The following is a 16935-nucleotide window of genomic DNA, read 5'->3' as shown; positions in this document are numbered from 1 at the left end:
CCTACACCATTGTAGGGTGAGCAGCTTGACTGCATATTACTGGATATAAACCGATGAAGCAGTGTTTTTCTCATCTTTTCAGCTGGACTACCATTCCCAAAATTCCCCATGGCTGGCTGACGGATTTTGGGAATTAATCCAGACATTTTAAAATTGCCAAAAGTTGAGAACACTGCTATAAAGAGCAAAGTATTTCTTTCCAATAGATCATATTTAGGCTTTGCGCCAGCACAGCCTTTTACACTGCATATTCCTGCTCTGGATGACAGGCAGAATTCCTCTCCCAGAATCCTTATCGAGTAGCTACGCCGCCTAGGGAATTCTGGTCACTGATGTCCACCCAACTGGACGTCTTCTGCATTTGAGCTAATTAATGGGCTTAAATAATTGTGAACATGGACGTCTCCAGTCTAACAATGTTGGAGCGATTTTTACAGCGTGGGCGAAAATTTCGATCCTTCCTCCCTCTGCTGGGTTAATTTCATTTTTTTTTTGTGCTCTGCACGTACACAGAGACGGCAGGTCTAAGCCATTAGCTGATGCTTAGTTAACTCTTTCTCCATCCTAATCGGTCTTAATTAGCTAATTAATTGAACAACCTCAGAAGAGCCCTGCTGGGTGGTGGTCCCACAGTAATCCTGCAGACGTTTCTCCAATATGGAGAGTGTTGCCTCTTCCGCTTTAGCGTTCCAGGCTGAAATTAGGAACGGGCTGCTGCCTCTGTTCCATCATCCTACTTCATTTATCCTCTGCCTCCTGCAGCTGTAAATTCCTCCATATAGTTAGGCCAGAGCTGTTTTTTATATCTGCTGCTTCGTAGACATGCATTTGCAAACTCTGGTAAAGATTTAGAGCAGGGGTCTTCAAACTTGGCCCCTTTATGACTTGTGGACTTCAACTCCCAGAGTTCCTCAGCCAGGCACGCTGGCTGAGGAATTCTGGGAGTTGAAGTCCACAAGTCATCAAAGGGCCAAGTTGGAAGACCCCTGATTTAGAGCATGGATGGGGGGGAGTGGGGGTGGGGGCAGGGTTTGGCCTGCCGGCCTTTTACCTGGCCCTGAAAGCCCAGGGGGGTGTCCTTGCCCTGCAAGACGCAAAAGTGGCTTTCATCTCCTTGGCCCTGTCAACATCCAAGGCTGTGGTGCTTTTTTAAAGAAGCTGCTCGTCCATCCCTCTCCGAAATGGATCGCTACTCGCAAACTTCTGTAAAAGACGAAAGTGGTACTTGAGGTCACTTGCATGACACGGTGGCATGGTCCATCAGAATGGAGCTGGGAGGTCTTCTAGTCCAGCCCCCTGCTGAAGCAGGAGAAAATATGCCAGTGGTGGGGAACCTATGGCACGGATGCCAGAGGCGGCACTCAGAGCCTCCCTGTGGGCACCTGTGCCATGCCTCGGAGGTGGCAACTGTCCCTCTTCAACCAGTTGCCCCCCCAACAGGTGTCCCTCCCCACGAGCGACATTGAGGGGACCACAACCAGCTTGGCCACACCCACCCAATCTTCCATGACCACCACAGCCACACCCACCCAGTAGGCTGTGCCCACCTGGCACCCAGCGATAAATAACTTTGTTTTGGGTTGCAGTTTGGGCACTCGGTCTCTAAAAGGTTCGCCATCACTGACCTAGGCCATTTCAGACAGGTGACTGTCCAGTCTCTTCTTAAAAACCTCCAGTGATGGAGCGCCCATGATTTCTGGTGGCAAGTGGTTCCATTGGTTAATTGTCTTCACTGTTAGGACATTTCTCCTTCATTCCAGGTTGCTTCTCTCCTTGATTAGTTTCCAACCGTTGTTTCTTGTCTGCCCTTCTGGTGCTTTGGAGAGTAATTTGACCCCTTCCTCTTTGTGGCAGCCCCTCAAATACTGGAATACCGCTATCATGTCCCCCCCACCAGTCCTTCTTTTCTCTAGACTGGCCATCCCCAAATCCTGTAACCGTTCTTTAAATGTTTTAGTCTCCAGGCCTTCTATCATCTTAGCTGCTCTTCTCTGCGCTTTTTCCAAAGCCTCAACCTCTTTTTTGTAAATGCGGTGACCGAAACTGCAGTATTCCAAGTATGGTTCTCCCTTCGCTTCTCAGGGCAAACGTGTGAGATTGACATCAACGAGTGTGTGAAGAGCCCCTGTCGGAACGGTGCCACGTGCCAAAACACCAATGGGAGCTACCGCTGCGTGTGCAAATCCGGTTTCACAGGGGAGAGCTGCGAAACTGACATCGATGACTGCCAACCCAGTAAGAACAGCCCAGGAAACAAACTCCCAATTAGGGCCTGTCCCGGGTGTGTGTGTGGGGGGGGGGGCAAGGATTAACTGAGCTGGGGAGGGGGGCGCATCCGGGCAGCCGATCTGGTGTCCTTCAAAACTGCTCTTTCAATGGAGAAAACTGCCTGCCCCCCACTGCCCTCCTCACCCTCTGGGCACGCAGGGACGTATCTGCAGGTCAGCCGCTTGGGAAAGTCGGTCTTGGGGACACGGGAGGGAAAAAGGGCTTTCTCCCTTTGCAAAGTGTGTGTGTGTGAGTGAGAGGGAGAGAGAGGGAGGGAGGGACAGAGAGGGACAGAGGGAGAGAGAAGAAGGGAGGGAGAGAGGGAGGGAGGGAGAGGGAGGGTGGGAGAGGAAGGGAGGGAGGGAGAGAGGGAGGGAGAGAGACGAAGGGAGGGAGAGAGACGAAGGGAGGGAGAGACGAAGGGAGGGAGAGAGGAAGGGAGGGAGAGAGAGGGAGGGAGGGAGAGAGGGAGGGAGAGAGAGAGACGAAGGGAGGGAGAGAGGGAGGGAGAGAGGAAGGGAGGGAGAGAGAGGAAGGGAGGGAGAGAGGAAGGGAGAGAGAGGAAGGGAGGGAGAGAGAGGAAGGGAGAGAGGGAGGGAGAGAGAGGAAGGGAGGGGGAGAGGGAGGGGGAGAGAGAGGAAGGGAGGGAGAGACGAAGGGAGGGAGAGAGGGAGGAAGAGGAAGGGAGGGAGAGAGGGAGGGAGAGAGAGAGGAAGGGAGGGAGAGACAAAGGGAGGGAGAGAGAGGAAGGGAGGGAGAGAGGGAGGGGGAGAGAGAGAGGAAGGGAGGGAGAGAGAGGAAGGGACAGGGAGGGAGAGAGGAAGGGAGGGAGAGAAGGAGGGAGGGTGAGAGAGAGGCAGGGAGAGAGGGAGACAGAGGGAAGGAGAGAGAGAGAGAGAGACAGACAGACACACACACACACACACACACACACACACACACACACACACACAGACAGACACACACAAACACCCCTTGGCTTCTTATTCCAGAAACACCACAGCATAATTTCCAGGCCCACTAGAAGGAAGGACCCAGAGGTGTGGGGTTCACTTTCCCGGGGGGGGGGAGCAGTGTTGAAGAGGGCATGGGGGGGCAGGGATGCTGCCGCACTGATTGGCAGGGCGCCCCACAGACCCCCTTCCCTCCTCCTGGTCTTCTGAATGCGGTGCCAAGTCTGCTTATCTCTCTCTCCCCCCCCTCCCCAGATCCCTGCCACAATGGGGGCTCCTGTTCTGACGGCGTCAACGGCTTCTTCTGCAACTGCCTGGCAGGCTTCCAGGGCCCCAAATGCCAGGAGGACATTGACGAGTGCGCCAGCAACCCCTGCGAGAACGGGGCCAACTGCACCGACTGTGTGAACAGCTACACCTGCACCTGTCCCTCCGGCTTCAGCGGGATCCACTGTGAGCACAACACGCCCGACTGCACGGAGAGGTAGGTCCGTCTGGGAGGGGCTTCCCCACCCCCGCCTTGACAACTTAAAAGAGGGGTGGACTTCCGCTTCCAGAATTTCCCAGCCAGCCAGGAATTCTGGGAGTTGAAGTCCGCCCATCTTCAGGTTGTCAAGGCCGAGAAATGCCGATCTAGGATGTGCCGGACGGGTCAAAAGGTTTCATGTAAGGTCCAGCATCTCGGCTTCCAGGAGGGGTCAAGCGAGGCCAGGGGGAGTAACTCTGTCTCTCTCTCTCTCTCTCTCCCCCTCCCTCCTGTCACTCAGCTCCTGCTTCAATGGGGCCACCTGTGTGGACGGCATCAACACCTTCACCTGTGTCTGCCCACCTGGCTTCACCGGCATTTATTGCGAGCACGACATCAACGAGTGCGACTCCAGGCCCTGCGTGAATGGGGGGACGTGCCAGGACAGCTACGGGACTTACAAATGCGCCTGCCCGCAGGGCTACACCGGACTCAATTGCCAGGTAAGCAGCAATTCCACTCCCTGTTCCAGGCGGAATATCCGCTCCGGGTTTTCAAGGACGTCCAGGTAGTCCTCGTTTAGTGACTCCAACTGGCACGGGCAACGTGGTCATTAAGCGAAGTGGCCGCCAGCCCATCTCGCTTCAGCTTTCCTGTGCCTGCAAGGGTTACGAATGCGATGGCCGTAAAGTTAATTTTTTTTATAGCCGCCATAACCGAGAACCCTCCCTAAACAAGGCAGTCATTAAGCGAGGAGCATCTGTAATGTCAGGCACCTCTGGGGGAAAAAAACATGTCTTAGGGATCGAGGTTGAAGTGGGAGGAACGAGGCAGGGAAGCGCTTGCAAACATTTTGAACATCAGTTATTTTGGCTCCGTCTGTCAGTTATTTCACAGTGCTGGTTGTTAGTACCGCTTAATACCTTGGTGGAGCAGTGGGCTAATGCCTCCTTAAGTAACACCAGCCGCCTGCAATTAGTGCAGGTTCGAGTCCCACCAGGCTCAAGGTTGACTCAGCCTTCCATCCTTCCGAGGTAGGTAAAATGAGGACCCAGATTGTTGGGGGCAATTAAGCTGACTTTGTAATAATGCCGCTTGGGAGGTGTGTGTGAAAGCCCTAATAAGCAGGCATATACATAGAATGAAGGCTACTGCTAAGCTTGTAAGCCGCCCTGAGTCTTCGGAGAAGGGCGGGATATAAATGGAATTAAAATAAAAAATAAATAAAATAATACAGCCTTAGTGAGGCCACACCTGGAACGCCGCATCCAGTTCTGGCCACCACGTTATAAAAAAAGACGTGGGGACTTTGGGAAAAGTGCAAAGAAGAGCAGCTAAGATGATTAAAGGCCTGGAGACAAAAACATAGGAAGAACGGTGGCAGGAAATGGGAACGGCCAGTCTAGAGAAAAGAAGGACTTGGGGGGGGGGGACATGATAGCGGCATTCCAGTATTTGAAGGGCTGCCACAGAGAAGAGGGGGTCAATTTATTGTCCAAAACACCAGAGGGCAGGACAAGAAGCAACGGATGGAAACTAATCAAGGTGAGAAGCAACCTGGAATTAAGGAGAAACTTCCCAACAGTGAAGACAATTAACCAGTGGAACAGAAGTTGCCTCCAGATGTTGTGGGCGCTCCATCCCTGGAGCTTTTTAAGAAGAGACTGGACAGTCACCTGTCTGAAATGGTCTAGGCTCTCCTGCTTGAGCAGGGGGCTGGACTAGAAGACCTCCAAGGTCCCTTTCTGCTCTGTTCTGATTGACCTCTGCAGCCGTGGGGGTTCCCCCCGCAAAGCTTGGCCTTTGGGGACAAACGTCCCACTTGCCTGATCCATGGATAAGCCTCCGTGCGCCCTCTAGAGGTGAGCGCCGGCTCTTCCTTGGCTGTTCCGCACATTTTAACGGGTTTTGAGCATGGCAGAAGGTGACACGGATTGGTCAACACCACCAAAGAGAATTGGGGCTGCCAGCATGTTCAGCGGTGGGCAGTTGGCCCCTGTGCAGGCCGCCTGCCCGAAGCGTCTCTGGAATCCGCACAAGGCAGCCGAGGTGCATTTGGGCTCCTCGTGGGGCGGCAGGTGACAGATAATGGCCAAAATGAGAATCGGAAGCAACCTCGCCGGGGTTGCTCTCCGAGACGTTGCTCGGCTTCCGCTTAGCCTGCGGCAGCCTTGACACAAAACGACATCTCTTCTGTTCCCTCACCGCGTGCGCCGTCCTCTCCCCTCCCCCCCCCAACATCTCTGCAGAACCTGGTCCACTGGTGCGACTCCTCTCCCTGTAAGAATGGAGGCAGGTGCTGGCAGGTCAACAACCACTACCGCTGCGAGTGCTCGAGTGGCTGGACCGGCCTGTACTGCGACATACCCAACGTCTCTTGTGAGGTGGCCGCGCGACGGCAAGGTGGGTCCTGCATCCTGCTCGGTGTCCTGACCAACATGCTGCAGGATTGTGTGTGTGGGGGGGGGACTTTCAGTAAGTGCCTCCCTCCAGGGTCCTGGGTCTCTGTCCAGGTGGAGCGTCGCCAATTCCGGGCAACTCGCTTTGAGGTCTGGCTGGCGGCAGTCCTTCTGTCTCCACCGTCGGGCCAGGTGGCGAGGAGCCAGAGGATGGGGTGGCCTGGGCCGGAGACCACAAAAGTGCAAGGAGCAAGGAAGGGTTTGTCCAGGCATGGGACTGGACACTATGTTTTACTCCTTGCCCTGCCCCTTCCTACCTGCTCCGTCCAGGCCAGCCACATGTGTCTAATGGCCTCCCTCTGCGGCTCTTCCAGGGCTGGACGTTACCCGCCTGTGTAGAAACTCCGGACTCTGCGTGGACAGGGGCAACACCCACCTCTGCCATTGCCAGCCTGGGTACACGGGCAGCTACTGTGAAGAGCAGGTGGACGAGTGCTCCCCAAACCCTTGCCAGAACGGGGCGACCTGCACGGACTACCTGGGCGGCTATTCCTGCGAGGTAGGCTTCCCCCCACCAAGGCTAGTGGGCTCCCGTGGCTGCAGGGCATTGGGACCGCTTTCAGGGAGGCAGGATTTCAACCCGCCACCCGGTGCCAGGTTGGGAAGGTGCCTTGCCAGGAGGGACACAGGGCCCTGCCTCCCTTTCCCAAGTAACGCTCGGAGCCGGATTTATTTATTTATTTATTTATTTTAATTCCATTTATACCCCGCCCTTCTCCGAAGACTCAGGGCGGCTTACAAGCTTAGCAGATGCCCCGGCCTGGCTTGTGGCATGCTCAGCGGCGTCTGCTTGTCCCTTTGTAGTGCGTGGCCGGCTACCACGGGAGGAACTGTTCGGAGGAGATCAAGGAGTGCCTTTCCCATCCCTGCCAAAATGGCGGAACTTGCATCGATCTGCTCAACACCTACAAATGCTCTTGTCCCCGTGGAACTCAAGGTAAGAGGCTCACGCGGGGAGAAAGGAGAGACCCAGACCCTCGATCAGCTCTGCTCCAAATGGGCTCCTGCAGAAGTGGTCCAGAAAAATAAAAAATCGAGCCACACGGTTGTCCCCACCATCTTGACTTCCTTGACCCTGCCCCCACGGAAACCAACTCGGCCCTATCTCTGGGTTGCGGCATTTGGCTTTTTGCAGACTGGGGGAAGGGGTGGGGGCTAAAATGGAGTGGGGGCTGCATCCTAGAGTTGGGCGGGAGGTCTAAGAGGTCCCTGATTTGGAAGAGGTAAAGTCTGTTCCCCTCTGGTGATGTTGGTCATTTTCAGACATTTTCAGAACTGGATAATTATTGCTCCAAGATGGCGTGAGGGGGTTGGGCAGGAGAGGGGTAGGCAACCTTGGCTCTTTTAGGACTCGTGGACTTGAACTCCCAGAATTCCTCAGCCAGCCATGCTGAGGGGAAAGGGAGGGGTTTCCATGCTGAGCCATGCTGGCTGAGGAATTCTGGGAGTTGAAGTCCACGAGTCATGAAGGGGCCAAAGTTCCCCCATGCTGGCTGAGGAATTCTGGGAGTTGAAGTCCACGAGTCATGAGGGGGCCAAAGTTCCCCCATGCTGGCTCAGGAATTCTGGGAGTTGAAGTCCACGAGTCATGAGGGGGCCAAAGTTCCCCCATGCTGGCTCAGGAATTCTGGGAGTTGAAGTCCACGAGTCATGAGGGGGCCAAAGTTCCCCCATGCTGGCTCAGGAATTCTGGGAGTTGAAATCCACGAGTCATAAAAGAGCCAAGGTTTCCTATCCCTGGACTAGGAGACCCTCAAGGTCCCTTCCAGCCCCGTGATTGTGTAATTAATTTGGTTCCCACCTTTGGAATTCCAGTAACACATCAATGCTGTGGAGAAAACAAACCTTGATGAGATTGTTGCCTGGAGTAGAGTGGAATAATATATGTGAGCAGCTGATTTCAGCTGATGTACAAAGACGAGCAGGGTGGGACCGAAGTTGTATTTGGATGGGAGGCCACCAGGAGATCCCCGGAATGTAAGGCAGCATAAAAGCATCCCGGAAGAAGGCGAGGGGAATCCACTTTTCTATTGCTACTAAAAAGACACGGGGGGGGGGAAAATTGCTAGGCCAGCCTGAGCCCAGGCCTGGATAATCAGCCACCGGCAGTCGACAGACCAGCGTTTCCCAACCTCCCCAGCTTTAAGACTTCAGCTCCCAGAATTCTGCTGGCTGGAGAATTCTGGGAAGTTGAAGCCCGCCCGTCTTGAAGTTACAGAGGGGGGAGAAACCCCACACCCCTCTGCTCTTCCAAAACAGAGAGGCTGAGAGTTGGTTTTCTGGTGGGGGGCGAGGGGGGGGGCTGTAAGCCTGGAGACCGAAGCAATTGCATAAATAAACGGGAAGGGCACTGACCGGTTTCCCCCCTCCCCGCCCCCCCCAGGCGTACACTGCGAGATCAACATTGACGACTGCAGCCCTGCCACAGACCCCCAGACCCTGACCCCAAAGTGTTTCAACAGAGGGAAGTGCGTTGACAAGGTGGGGGGCTACAGCTGCATCTGCCTGCCGGGCTTTGTTGGGGAGCGCTGCGAGGGGGACGTCAACGAGTGCCTCTCGAACCCCTGCGACCAGCGCGGGACCCAGAACTGCGTGCAGCGAGTCAATGACTACAAGTGCGAATGCCGCCCGGGCTACACGGGTGAGTGCTCATGGGGGAGTGTGTGTGGATCTCCGAAGGCTGGAAGTGGACCAGACAGTTGGGGTCTGGACAGGAGGGCAGCATCCTCCCTCCCCTACGCCTTCCTTCCTTCCTTCCTTCCTTCCTTCCTTCCTTCCTTCCTTCCTTCCTTCCTTCTTTTCTCTTCCTCCCTGCGTCCCTCCCTTCCCTTCCCCTCCCCTCCCTTTCCCCTCCCCTTCTTTCCTGCCTTGTTTGTTTGCTTGCTTGCTTCCTTCCTTCCTTCCTTCCTTCCGTCGGTGGTTGCATACTCACTGCAAAAGCCTGGTCTCTCTCTCTCTCTCTCTCTCTCTCTCTCTTTCTCTCTTTCTTTCTTTCTTTCTTTCTTTCTTTCTTTCTTTCTTTCTTTCTTTCTTTCTCTCTTTCTTTCTCTGTTTTTCTCTTTCTTTCCTTTCTCTCTTTCTTACTCTTCTTCCTTCTCTTCTTTCCTCCCTCTCTTTCCTTCCTTCCTTCCTTCCTTCCTTCCTTCCTTCCTTCCTTCTTCCTTCTTTCCTTTCTTTCTTTCTTTCTTTCTTTCTTTCTTTCTTTCTTTTTTTCTCTCTTTCTCTCTTTCTCTGTTTTTCTCTTTCTTTCCTTTCTCTTTCTTACTCTCCTTCCTTCTCTTCTTTCCTCCCTCTCTTTCCTTCCTTCCTTCCTCCTTTTCCCCTTCCCTTTCCTTCCTCCCTCCCTCTCTCCCTTTCCCCTTCCCCTTCTTCCTTCCCCCCTCCCCTCCCCTCCATCCCTGAATGCAGCTCCCACCAGTTGTTTATTGGGGGGAAGCTGAAGAAGTGCCCCCTTTACAAATTACTGAAGCGTTCTCTCTCTGACACCTGAAAGTTACACTAAACCCCCCCACCCCCCACCCCCATTCTAAATGCATTTGGGGGTGAGAGGATCTTTGTTGAAACACAGGGAGGGGGGGGAAATTTCCTACCTTTAAGAGAGTAAAGAAAAGATCACCAGGTTTTGATCTATTGCTGTCCTGGTTCCGCCGCAGAGTATTACGCTGGTTTTGACTTAAAGCAAGACACAAAGTAAATGGGTCAGCTTTTATTCTTACCCTTCACTGAGTCCTTCGGGAGATAGGGCAGCATATAAGTCCCATAATTAAATTAAATTAAATTCACTGAATGTAGTAGCCTCTCCAATTCCCAAAAGCTTTTTGGCGGTCCTTAAGCGGCTGAACGAAGGGGGGAGGAGAAAAAATTTGTATCCTTTCGTCGCAAGTCTTACAAAGTAAAGTATGGCGACCTGTTTCCACGAAAGGTTTCCCAGCCCGGGGAGGGGGGTCGAGGCAGGGCCCCCCTTCGTCCGAACGGCAGAGGAGGAAGCGTAGGCACCTAATTCGGTCGGATGCCCACCTAAAGCCCCCCCCTTTTGGTCTCCTTCCAGGACGGCGCTGCGAAACGGTGCTCAACGGCTGCCAGACCAGACCTTGCCGGAACGGGGGAACCTGCGCCGTCGCCAGCAACACGAAACAGGGTTACATCTGCAAGTGCCCCCCGGTATGCGGCCGGCTGGGGTCAGGGAGCAGGAGGGTGGGGGGGGGGTGGCTCAAGGGTGAAGCCCCAAATTCTTCGCATCTTGATGGTGGCGGAAGGGGTGGAGCTGGGCTCTTTCGGCACTTTAGGGGCTGGGCTTGCCCCACATGGGAACCTGGGCCGTCTGGGAGGGCGCCACTGGACCCCATTGGGAAGTTTACGATTCCACATATAACACAAATTACAATTAGTCCTCGATTTACGAAGTTTAATTGAGCCCACAATTTCACCTGTGCGTCAAGATGCTCACAAAGTGCCCATTTTTATTTTTATTATTATTATTATTATTATTATTATTATTATTATTATTATTATTATTATTACTACTACTACTACTACTACTACTACTACTACTATTACAATTATTATTTTGCAGCGTCTGTTAAGCAAACGCTGAGCTCATTATGCCAACCCATTATGGGGCGGTTTCTGCCAGAAAGCGGAAGTGAGCGCCATTTTCCTGCAAAAAATGTCATAAATCATGGCATCGTAATCAAGCAGCCGTAAAGGTGGGCTGACTGTCCAGCGCCCAAAATGAAGTCACATCAACGTGAGGAAGGCAGATGTCGTAACTTCAAATCCGGGCCCTTTTGGGGTGGGGTAGTTCAAAGTCATGTTAGCGACCAGTCATAAATCAAGGATTACCGGTAATTAGTCCAGGAAGCGGGTGAAACGTGTGATATGCAAGCAGGTTCAGTAAAAATCAGAATAGGTCTGGAAGGGACCTTGAGGTCTTCTAGTCCAACCCTCTGCTCAAGCAGGAGACCCTACACCCATGGTGGTGAACCTATGGCACATGTGCCACAGGTGGCATGCAGAGCCTTTTCTGTGGGCACGCGCGCCATCGCCCCATTCCTAGGCCTTCAGCTGGGTTTTATAAAAACTTTTCGCTTTAGGCCTCCGCCGCCGTGTGCAAAAAACAATCAATTTCAGCTTCTCGCGGGAAGAACTTTTTTCCGCAAAGTTGGAATTGATTGATTGAACTTTTTAGTCCTACCCAGTCTGCCGTTACCACCACAGCCACGCCATCCCAATGGGCCACGCCCATCCGGCACCCGACGATACATAAGTGGGTTTTGGGTTGCAGTTTGGGCACTCGGTCTCCAAAAGGTTCGCCATCACTGCGCTACGCCATTTCAGACAGGTGACTGTCCAGCCTGCTCTTAAAAGCCTCCATCGATGATGGAGCAGCCACAACAATGCTTGGCCATCTTGCCCGGGGTAAATCCAGCTGTTTCTCCAGGCTGCCTGAAGTGAGGATCCCTGGTGCCCAGCAGCTGGCAGGACCGGAGCTGCAGGGCGGCTAGTTGGAAAAGCATTTTCTGCCCCACAGACAGAGCCTCCCACTGTCCTGGTAGGGCTTGCCATTTGGGGCTGTTTTCAAGGGAAAGACCCCCCCACACACACACACACCTTGAGTCCCGGGTCCAGTTCTGGTATTTCAAAGGGTGGCAGTGGACCCGGTTCAGAGAAGGGGGAGAAGGGACTGAGGGTGGGGGTGGAGGGCTCAGGCGGAAGTTCTGAGAAGAGAAATGGAAGAGTCTGGAACTATTGTGCCACAGGAGGAGGAGGAGGCTCGGGGACCGCAAAAGGCAAATGATCTTCTCTTACCGTGAGTGTAGGAGGCAGAACCCCACAACTCTAGCAAGGCAGCTTTTGGCAGCACTTAAGACCAAGCTGAGAGATGATGATGATGATGATGATGATGATGATGATGATGATGATGATGATATTGCAGCTTCCTGCAATAACTCCAGCAAAGCTACAAAAAACGGCGCTACTCGGAACATCTTACATTTTAAGGAGATATCTGGTTGATACCTAGGATGCTGGCAGCAGCCCGTGTCAACCATCAGTGCCAGTCAGTTTAAGTGTTTAGTTGACTGAGGTTCATGTTTAATGAATAAAAGATAATAATAATAATAATAATAAAATTTGGAAGGGACCTTGGAGGTCATCTAGTCCAACCCTCTGCTCAGGCAGGAAACCCTATATCCTTTCGGACATATGGCTGTCCAGTCTCCTCTTTAAAACTTCCAGTGTTGGAGCATTCCCAGCTTCTGGAGGCGAGTTGTTCCACTGGTTAATTGTCCTCACTGTCAGGAAATTTTTCCTTAGTTCCAGGTTGCTTCTCTCCTTGATTAGTTTCCATCCATCGTTTCTCGTCCTGCCTTCAGGCCCTTTGGAGAATAGGTGGACCCCTTCTTCTTTGGGGCAGCCCCTGAGATATTGGAACACTGCTATCACGTCACTCTTTGACAGCAGCCCCCCTTGGCTGGATGTGGTCACACGGAGGCTGGATAGCCCCTGGTCTGGAGTGCTGGTCCCCCAGTCTCGGCGCTCCTTCCATTTCCTTCACTCCTGAATGATGGCCTTCTTCTGCTGCTTCTTCCCCTCTTAGGGCTTGGACGGCATCACGTGTGAAAATGACTTGCGCAGCTGTGGGATGTTGCGGTGCCTGAACGGCGGGACCTGCGTTTCCACCGCCAAGCAGTCCAGGTGCCTGTGCACGCCGGGTTTCACCGGTCCCGAGTGCCAGTTCCCCTCCCACAGCCCCTGCCACTCCAGCCCCTGCTACAACGAGGGCACCTGCCAGCTCACCCAAGAGCCACCCCACTACCGCTGCCTCTGCCCTGTCAACTTCAACGGCCTCAACTGCCACATCCTGGACTTTGAATTCCCGGGGGGTCCCGGTCAAGACATCACCCCTCCCCTGGTGGAGGAGAAGTGTGAGATCCTGGGCTGCCCCGGCCTCGCCGGCAACAAGATCTGCGACGCCAAATGCAACAACCACGCCTGTGGCTGGGACGGCGGCGACTGTTCGCTCAACTTCAACGACCCCTGGAAGAATTGCACCCAGGCCCTGCAGTGCTGGAACTACTTCAACGACGGCAAGTGCGACGTCCAGTGCAACAACAGCGGCTGCCTGTATGACGGCTTTGACTGCCAGAAGGTCGAGCTGCAGTGCAAGTAAGTGGCTGTGCCCGGACGGACAGCGCGTTGCGTCCCTCTCCTCCGCTTCAAGGGGGCTCACTTTTTTTTTTTCAACAAGGGGAAAGAGAAGGAGGAAGGGTTGCTTGCACCCCTGTTTCCCCCAAAAATAAGATCGGGTCTTATATTAATTTTTGCTCCAAAAGATGCTTTAGGGCTTACATTGGGGGAAATACGGTACTAAATGGGTCCGTCTGGCTGACGATCTTAACTGGGGCTTATTTTGGGGGGCGGGGCTTATATTACGAGCATCCTGAAAAATCAGGCTAGGGCTTATTTCCCGGTTAGGTCTTCTTTTTGGGGAAACACGGTAGGTTTCTCGTTTTCCCCTTACCTTTCCTCCCTGCACCCACTCAGTCCTTGCAGCAAAGTGACCAGGATGTGAAGTCCACAAGTCTTAAAGTTCTCAAGGTTGCCTACCCATGGTCTAGATCAGGGCTTTTCAACCGGTGGTATGCATACCACTAGTGGTACTTTGGCATGTGGCAGTTGGTATGTGACCTTCTTAGACAAATATAGCGGGGGAGGGGAATGAGCTGAAGCAACCCAAGACTGAGGGAGAGGCAGCTGGAGCTGCAGGACTGCCTGGGCTCAGCAGAAGCCCCAAGAGTGCTGGCAGGGCTCCAGCTGATTGGCACTTCCGGAAGCAGTGCAGAGCTGGAGGTGAACTGAAGAAAAAGGGGGGAAGGAGAGAAAAGGATATAAAAGGAGGTGGCTTTGGCGGGAAAGGGGAAAAAAAAGACAACAGGGAAAGAGAAGGGGACAGAAGAAGCTGTGGAAGGAGAGCTGAACAGGCAAAGAAGAAAAAGAGGCAGGGAAGAAGCAGCAGCAGTCGCTGGAAGAAAAGGTCTCCTGGTTCATTTTCTCCAGCCAGGAGAATGCAATCAGCACTAATGAAATGAAAAGCCGGGAGATAAGCATGTCGGAAAGGAGGTGGGTTTAGTTCAGAAGCCAGTGGGTTCCTGGTCAACTGGCAGCTTGAATGGATTACAATAAAGGATTTTTATACAGTTTTCACAGCGTTTTGTAATTCAGAGGCTCAGTTTGTGTGCTTTGGTTATTGGAATATTTTACAAAGGCTAGCAATGAGTCCAAAGTGTTGGCTTCGTAGGTTTAATCCCTTTAAACAAATGTAATTAGTTTTACCCCCTTATCTTGAGTTTTTGTCTATGTCTTTTAGCAAGTTTTCTTTGTAGGTAAACATGCTTAATTTAAAGTTATCGCTTTTTTTGCAATTGCTGGAGCCTGGCTGCTACATTGTTTAAACTTGAGACATGCCTGAGGCAGCTTAAAGAAAAAAAAATGTAGTCAGTGTTTCTTTATTCTGGGAGGCATTTGTGAGCCTTTCTTGCTTTGCGCTTGATTTCTGTGTCTTTAAGGGTACAGGGAAGGGACGGGAGGTGGGGAATGCATTCCTACTACACTGTGGAAGGAGAGCTCAGAAGGCAGAGAGGAAGAAGAGGAGAGGGAGAGAGGAAGAAAGGCCGACCAGCTAGCTTAGGGGTCTACAAACTTAGCAACTTTAAGACCTGTGGACTTCAAGTCCCAGAATTCCTCAACCAGCCATGATGGCTGAGGAATTCTGGGAGTTGAAGTCCACAAGTCCTAAAAGTGCCAAGTTTGAAGACCCCTGAGCTTAGCTGGTAGTGGTGCATATTAATAAACATGGATAAATTCATCATACATTTGTCAGTGCAAAGAGAAAGTGATTCAGCAAAGGAACTGCCACTGGGAAAAATTAAAACTGGTACTTTTTAAAAACTTTTTTCTACAGTTTGTAACATTTTATTAGATTATAGAATAAAATACAAAAATACAAAAGCAAATAGTAGGACACAGTGGGGAGGAAAAAGGGAGAAAAAGTGAGGGGAAGAAGGGAAAAAGAACAGACATCCTCTGTTGCAGTAGATGGAAGTGTTAACATTGAACCTCAACTTTCTACTTTTCTATAATATTATAAAAGGGACGCGGTGGCTCAGTGGGTTAGGACACTGAGTTTGTTGATCAGAGGGTCGGCAGTTTGGCGGGTCGAATCCCGAGTGCCGCATAGCAGAGTGAGCGCCTGTTACTCATCCCAGCTTCTTCCAACCTAGCAGTTCAAAAGCACGTAAAAATGCAAGTAGAAAAATAGGGACCACTACGGTGGGAAGGTAACAGCGTTCCGTGCGTCTTTGGCGTCTAGTCATGCCGGCCACATGTCCACGGAGACGTCCTCAGACAAGCACTGGCTCTTCAGCTTTGGAACGGAGATGAGCACCGGCCCCTAGAGATGGAAACGACTAGCACACATGTGCGGGGGAACCTTTACCTTTATAATATTATAAACTAGCCATTTCTATAACAACAAATGAATCTAATCAGTAAAACCCAGAATCCCCCCCTTTTTTTTTTTTAGTCATCAGGTTTTTGACACCTTGCTAAGCGCTGGCGGTACTCAAATACTGTCAGGTCCTAAGAGTGGTACAATCTGTGAAAAAGTTGTCTAGGTGATCCATGGCCTCACTCCTTTCTCCCTCCACCTTGGCAGCCCTCTCTATGACCAGTACTGCAAGGATCACTTTTCTGACGGCAACTGTGATCAGGGATGCAACAGCGCCGAGTGCGAATGGGACGGCCTCGACTGTGCCAACCACGTGCCTCAGAAGCTGGCGGACGGGACCTTGGTGGTGGTGGTGCTGATCAGTCCTGAAATCCTCAGGAACTACTCCCTGAACTTCCTGCGTGAGCTCAGCCGGGTCCTGCACACCAACGTGGTTTTCAAGAAGGACACCAAGGGCGAGTACATGATCTTCCCTTATTTTGGGAACCCGGAAGAATTAAAAAAACACCGCATCAAGAGGTCGGCGGGCGGCTGGCCAGACGTGTCGGAGGTGGTGGTCGGTGTGAAGGCAGCCCTCCACGCGACGATCAGCGGGAGGTCGAAGAGAGAGCTGGACCAGGTGGAAATCTACGGGTAAGCACCACAGCAGAAGTGAACCGAGGTTACTAGGATTTTGTGTATGTGTGTGTGTGTGTAGGAAGGGGTGTATGTTAGAGGTCATTCAGACCCAGGCATAAAGCTGCAGCAGGGCAATGGGGGACTTTGAATTGTGTGGCTAGAATAGGAATGGGTAAAGTAGAGTAGAATTGAATTGAATTGAATTGAATTGAATTGAATTGAATTGAATTGGAAGGGACCTTGGAGGTCTTCTAGTCCCTCCCCCCAACTCAAGCAGGAGAACCTATACCATCTCAGACAAGTGACTGTCTAGACTCTAGCCTCTTCTTAAAAATCTCCAGTGATGGAGCTCCCGTGATTTCTGGTGGCCAGCTGTTCCACTGGCTAATTGTCCTCACTGTCAGGAAGTTTCTCCTTAATTCTAGGTTGCTTCTGTCCTCAATGAGTTTCCATCCATTACTTGTTGTCCTTCCCTCTGGTGCTTTGGAGAATAAGTTGATGCCCTCTTCTTCGTGGCAGCCCCTCAAATACTGGAATACTGCTATCATGTCTCCCCTATTTCCTCTTTTCTTTAGACTAGCCACACCCGTTCTTTGTATGTTTTAGTGTCCAGGCCTTTAAACATCTTAGTTGCTCTTCTCTGAATTTTTTCCAAACTCTCAA

The 16935-nt window shown here is 52.2% G+C and overlaps 1 protein-coding gene across 1 annotated transcript in view; it reads left to right on the top strand.

Moving 5' to 3' along the window:
• Positions 1-16935, top strand: part of NOTCH1 (notch receptor 1) — a 106925-nt gene that overhangs the window by 73585 nt on the left and 16405 nt on the right. The window contains exons 17-26 of the mRNA XM_083375013.1: positions 2083-2235; positions 3477-3705; positions 3989-4190; positions 5937-6090; positions 6461-6645; positions 6951-7083; positions 8530-8787; positions 10195-10307; positions 12745-13313; positions 15862-16287. Of these exons, the coding sequence (XP_083231139.1) occupies positions 2083-2235; positions 3477-3705; positions 3989-4190; positions 5937-6090; positions 6461-6645; positions 6951-7083; positions 8530-8787; positions 10195-10307; positions 12745-13313; positions 15862-16287 (2422 nt within the window). The remainder of the gene's footprint in view (positions 1-2082; positions 2236-3476; positions 3706-3988; positions 4191-5936; positions 6091-6460; positions 6646-6950; positions 7084-8529; positions 8788-10194; positions 10308-12744; positions 13314-15861; positions 16288-16935) is intronic.

The sequence above is a fragment of the Vipera ursinii genome (assembly GCF_947247035.1).
Source record: "Vipera ursinii genome assembly, chromosome: 16".
In the NCBI taxonomy this organism is placed as follows: Eukaryota; Metazoa; Chordata; class Lepidosauria; order Squamata; family Viperidae; genus Vipera; species Vipera ursinii.
The sequence above is the reverse complement of the archived record's forward strand: the minus strand, read 5'-3'. Positions and strand labels throughout refer to the sequence as shown.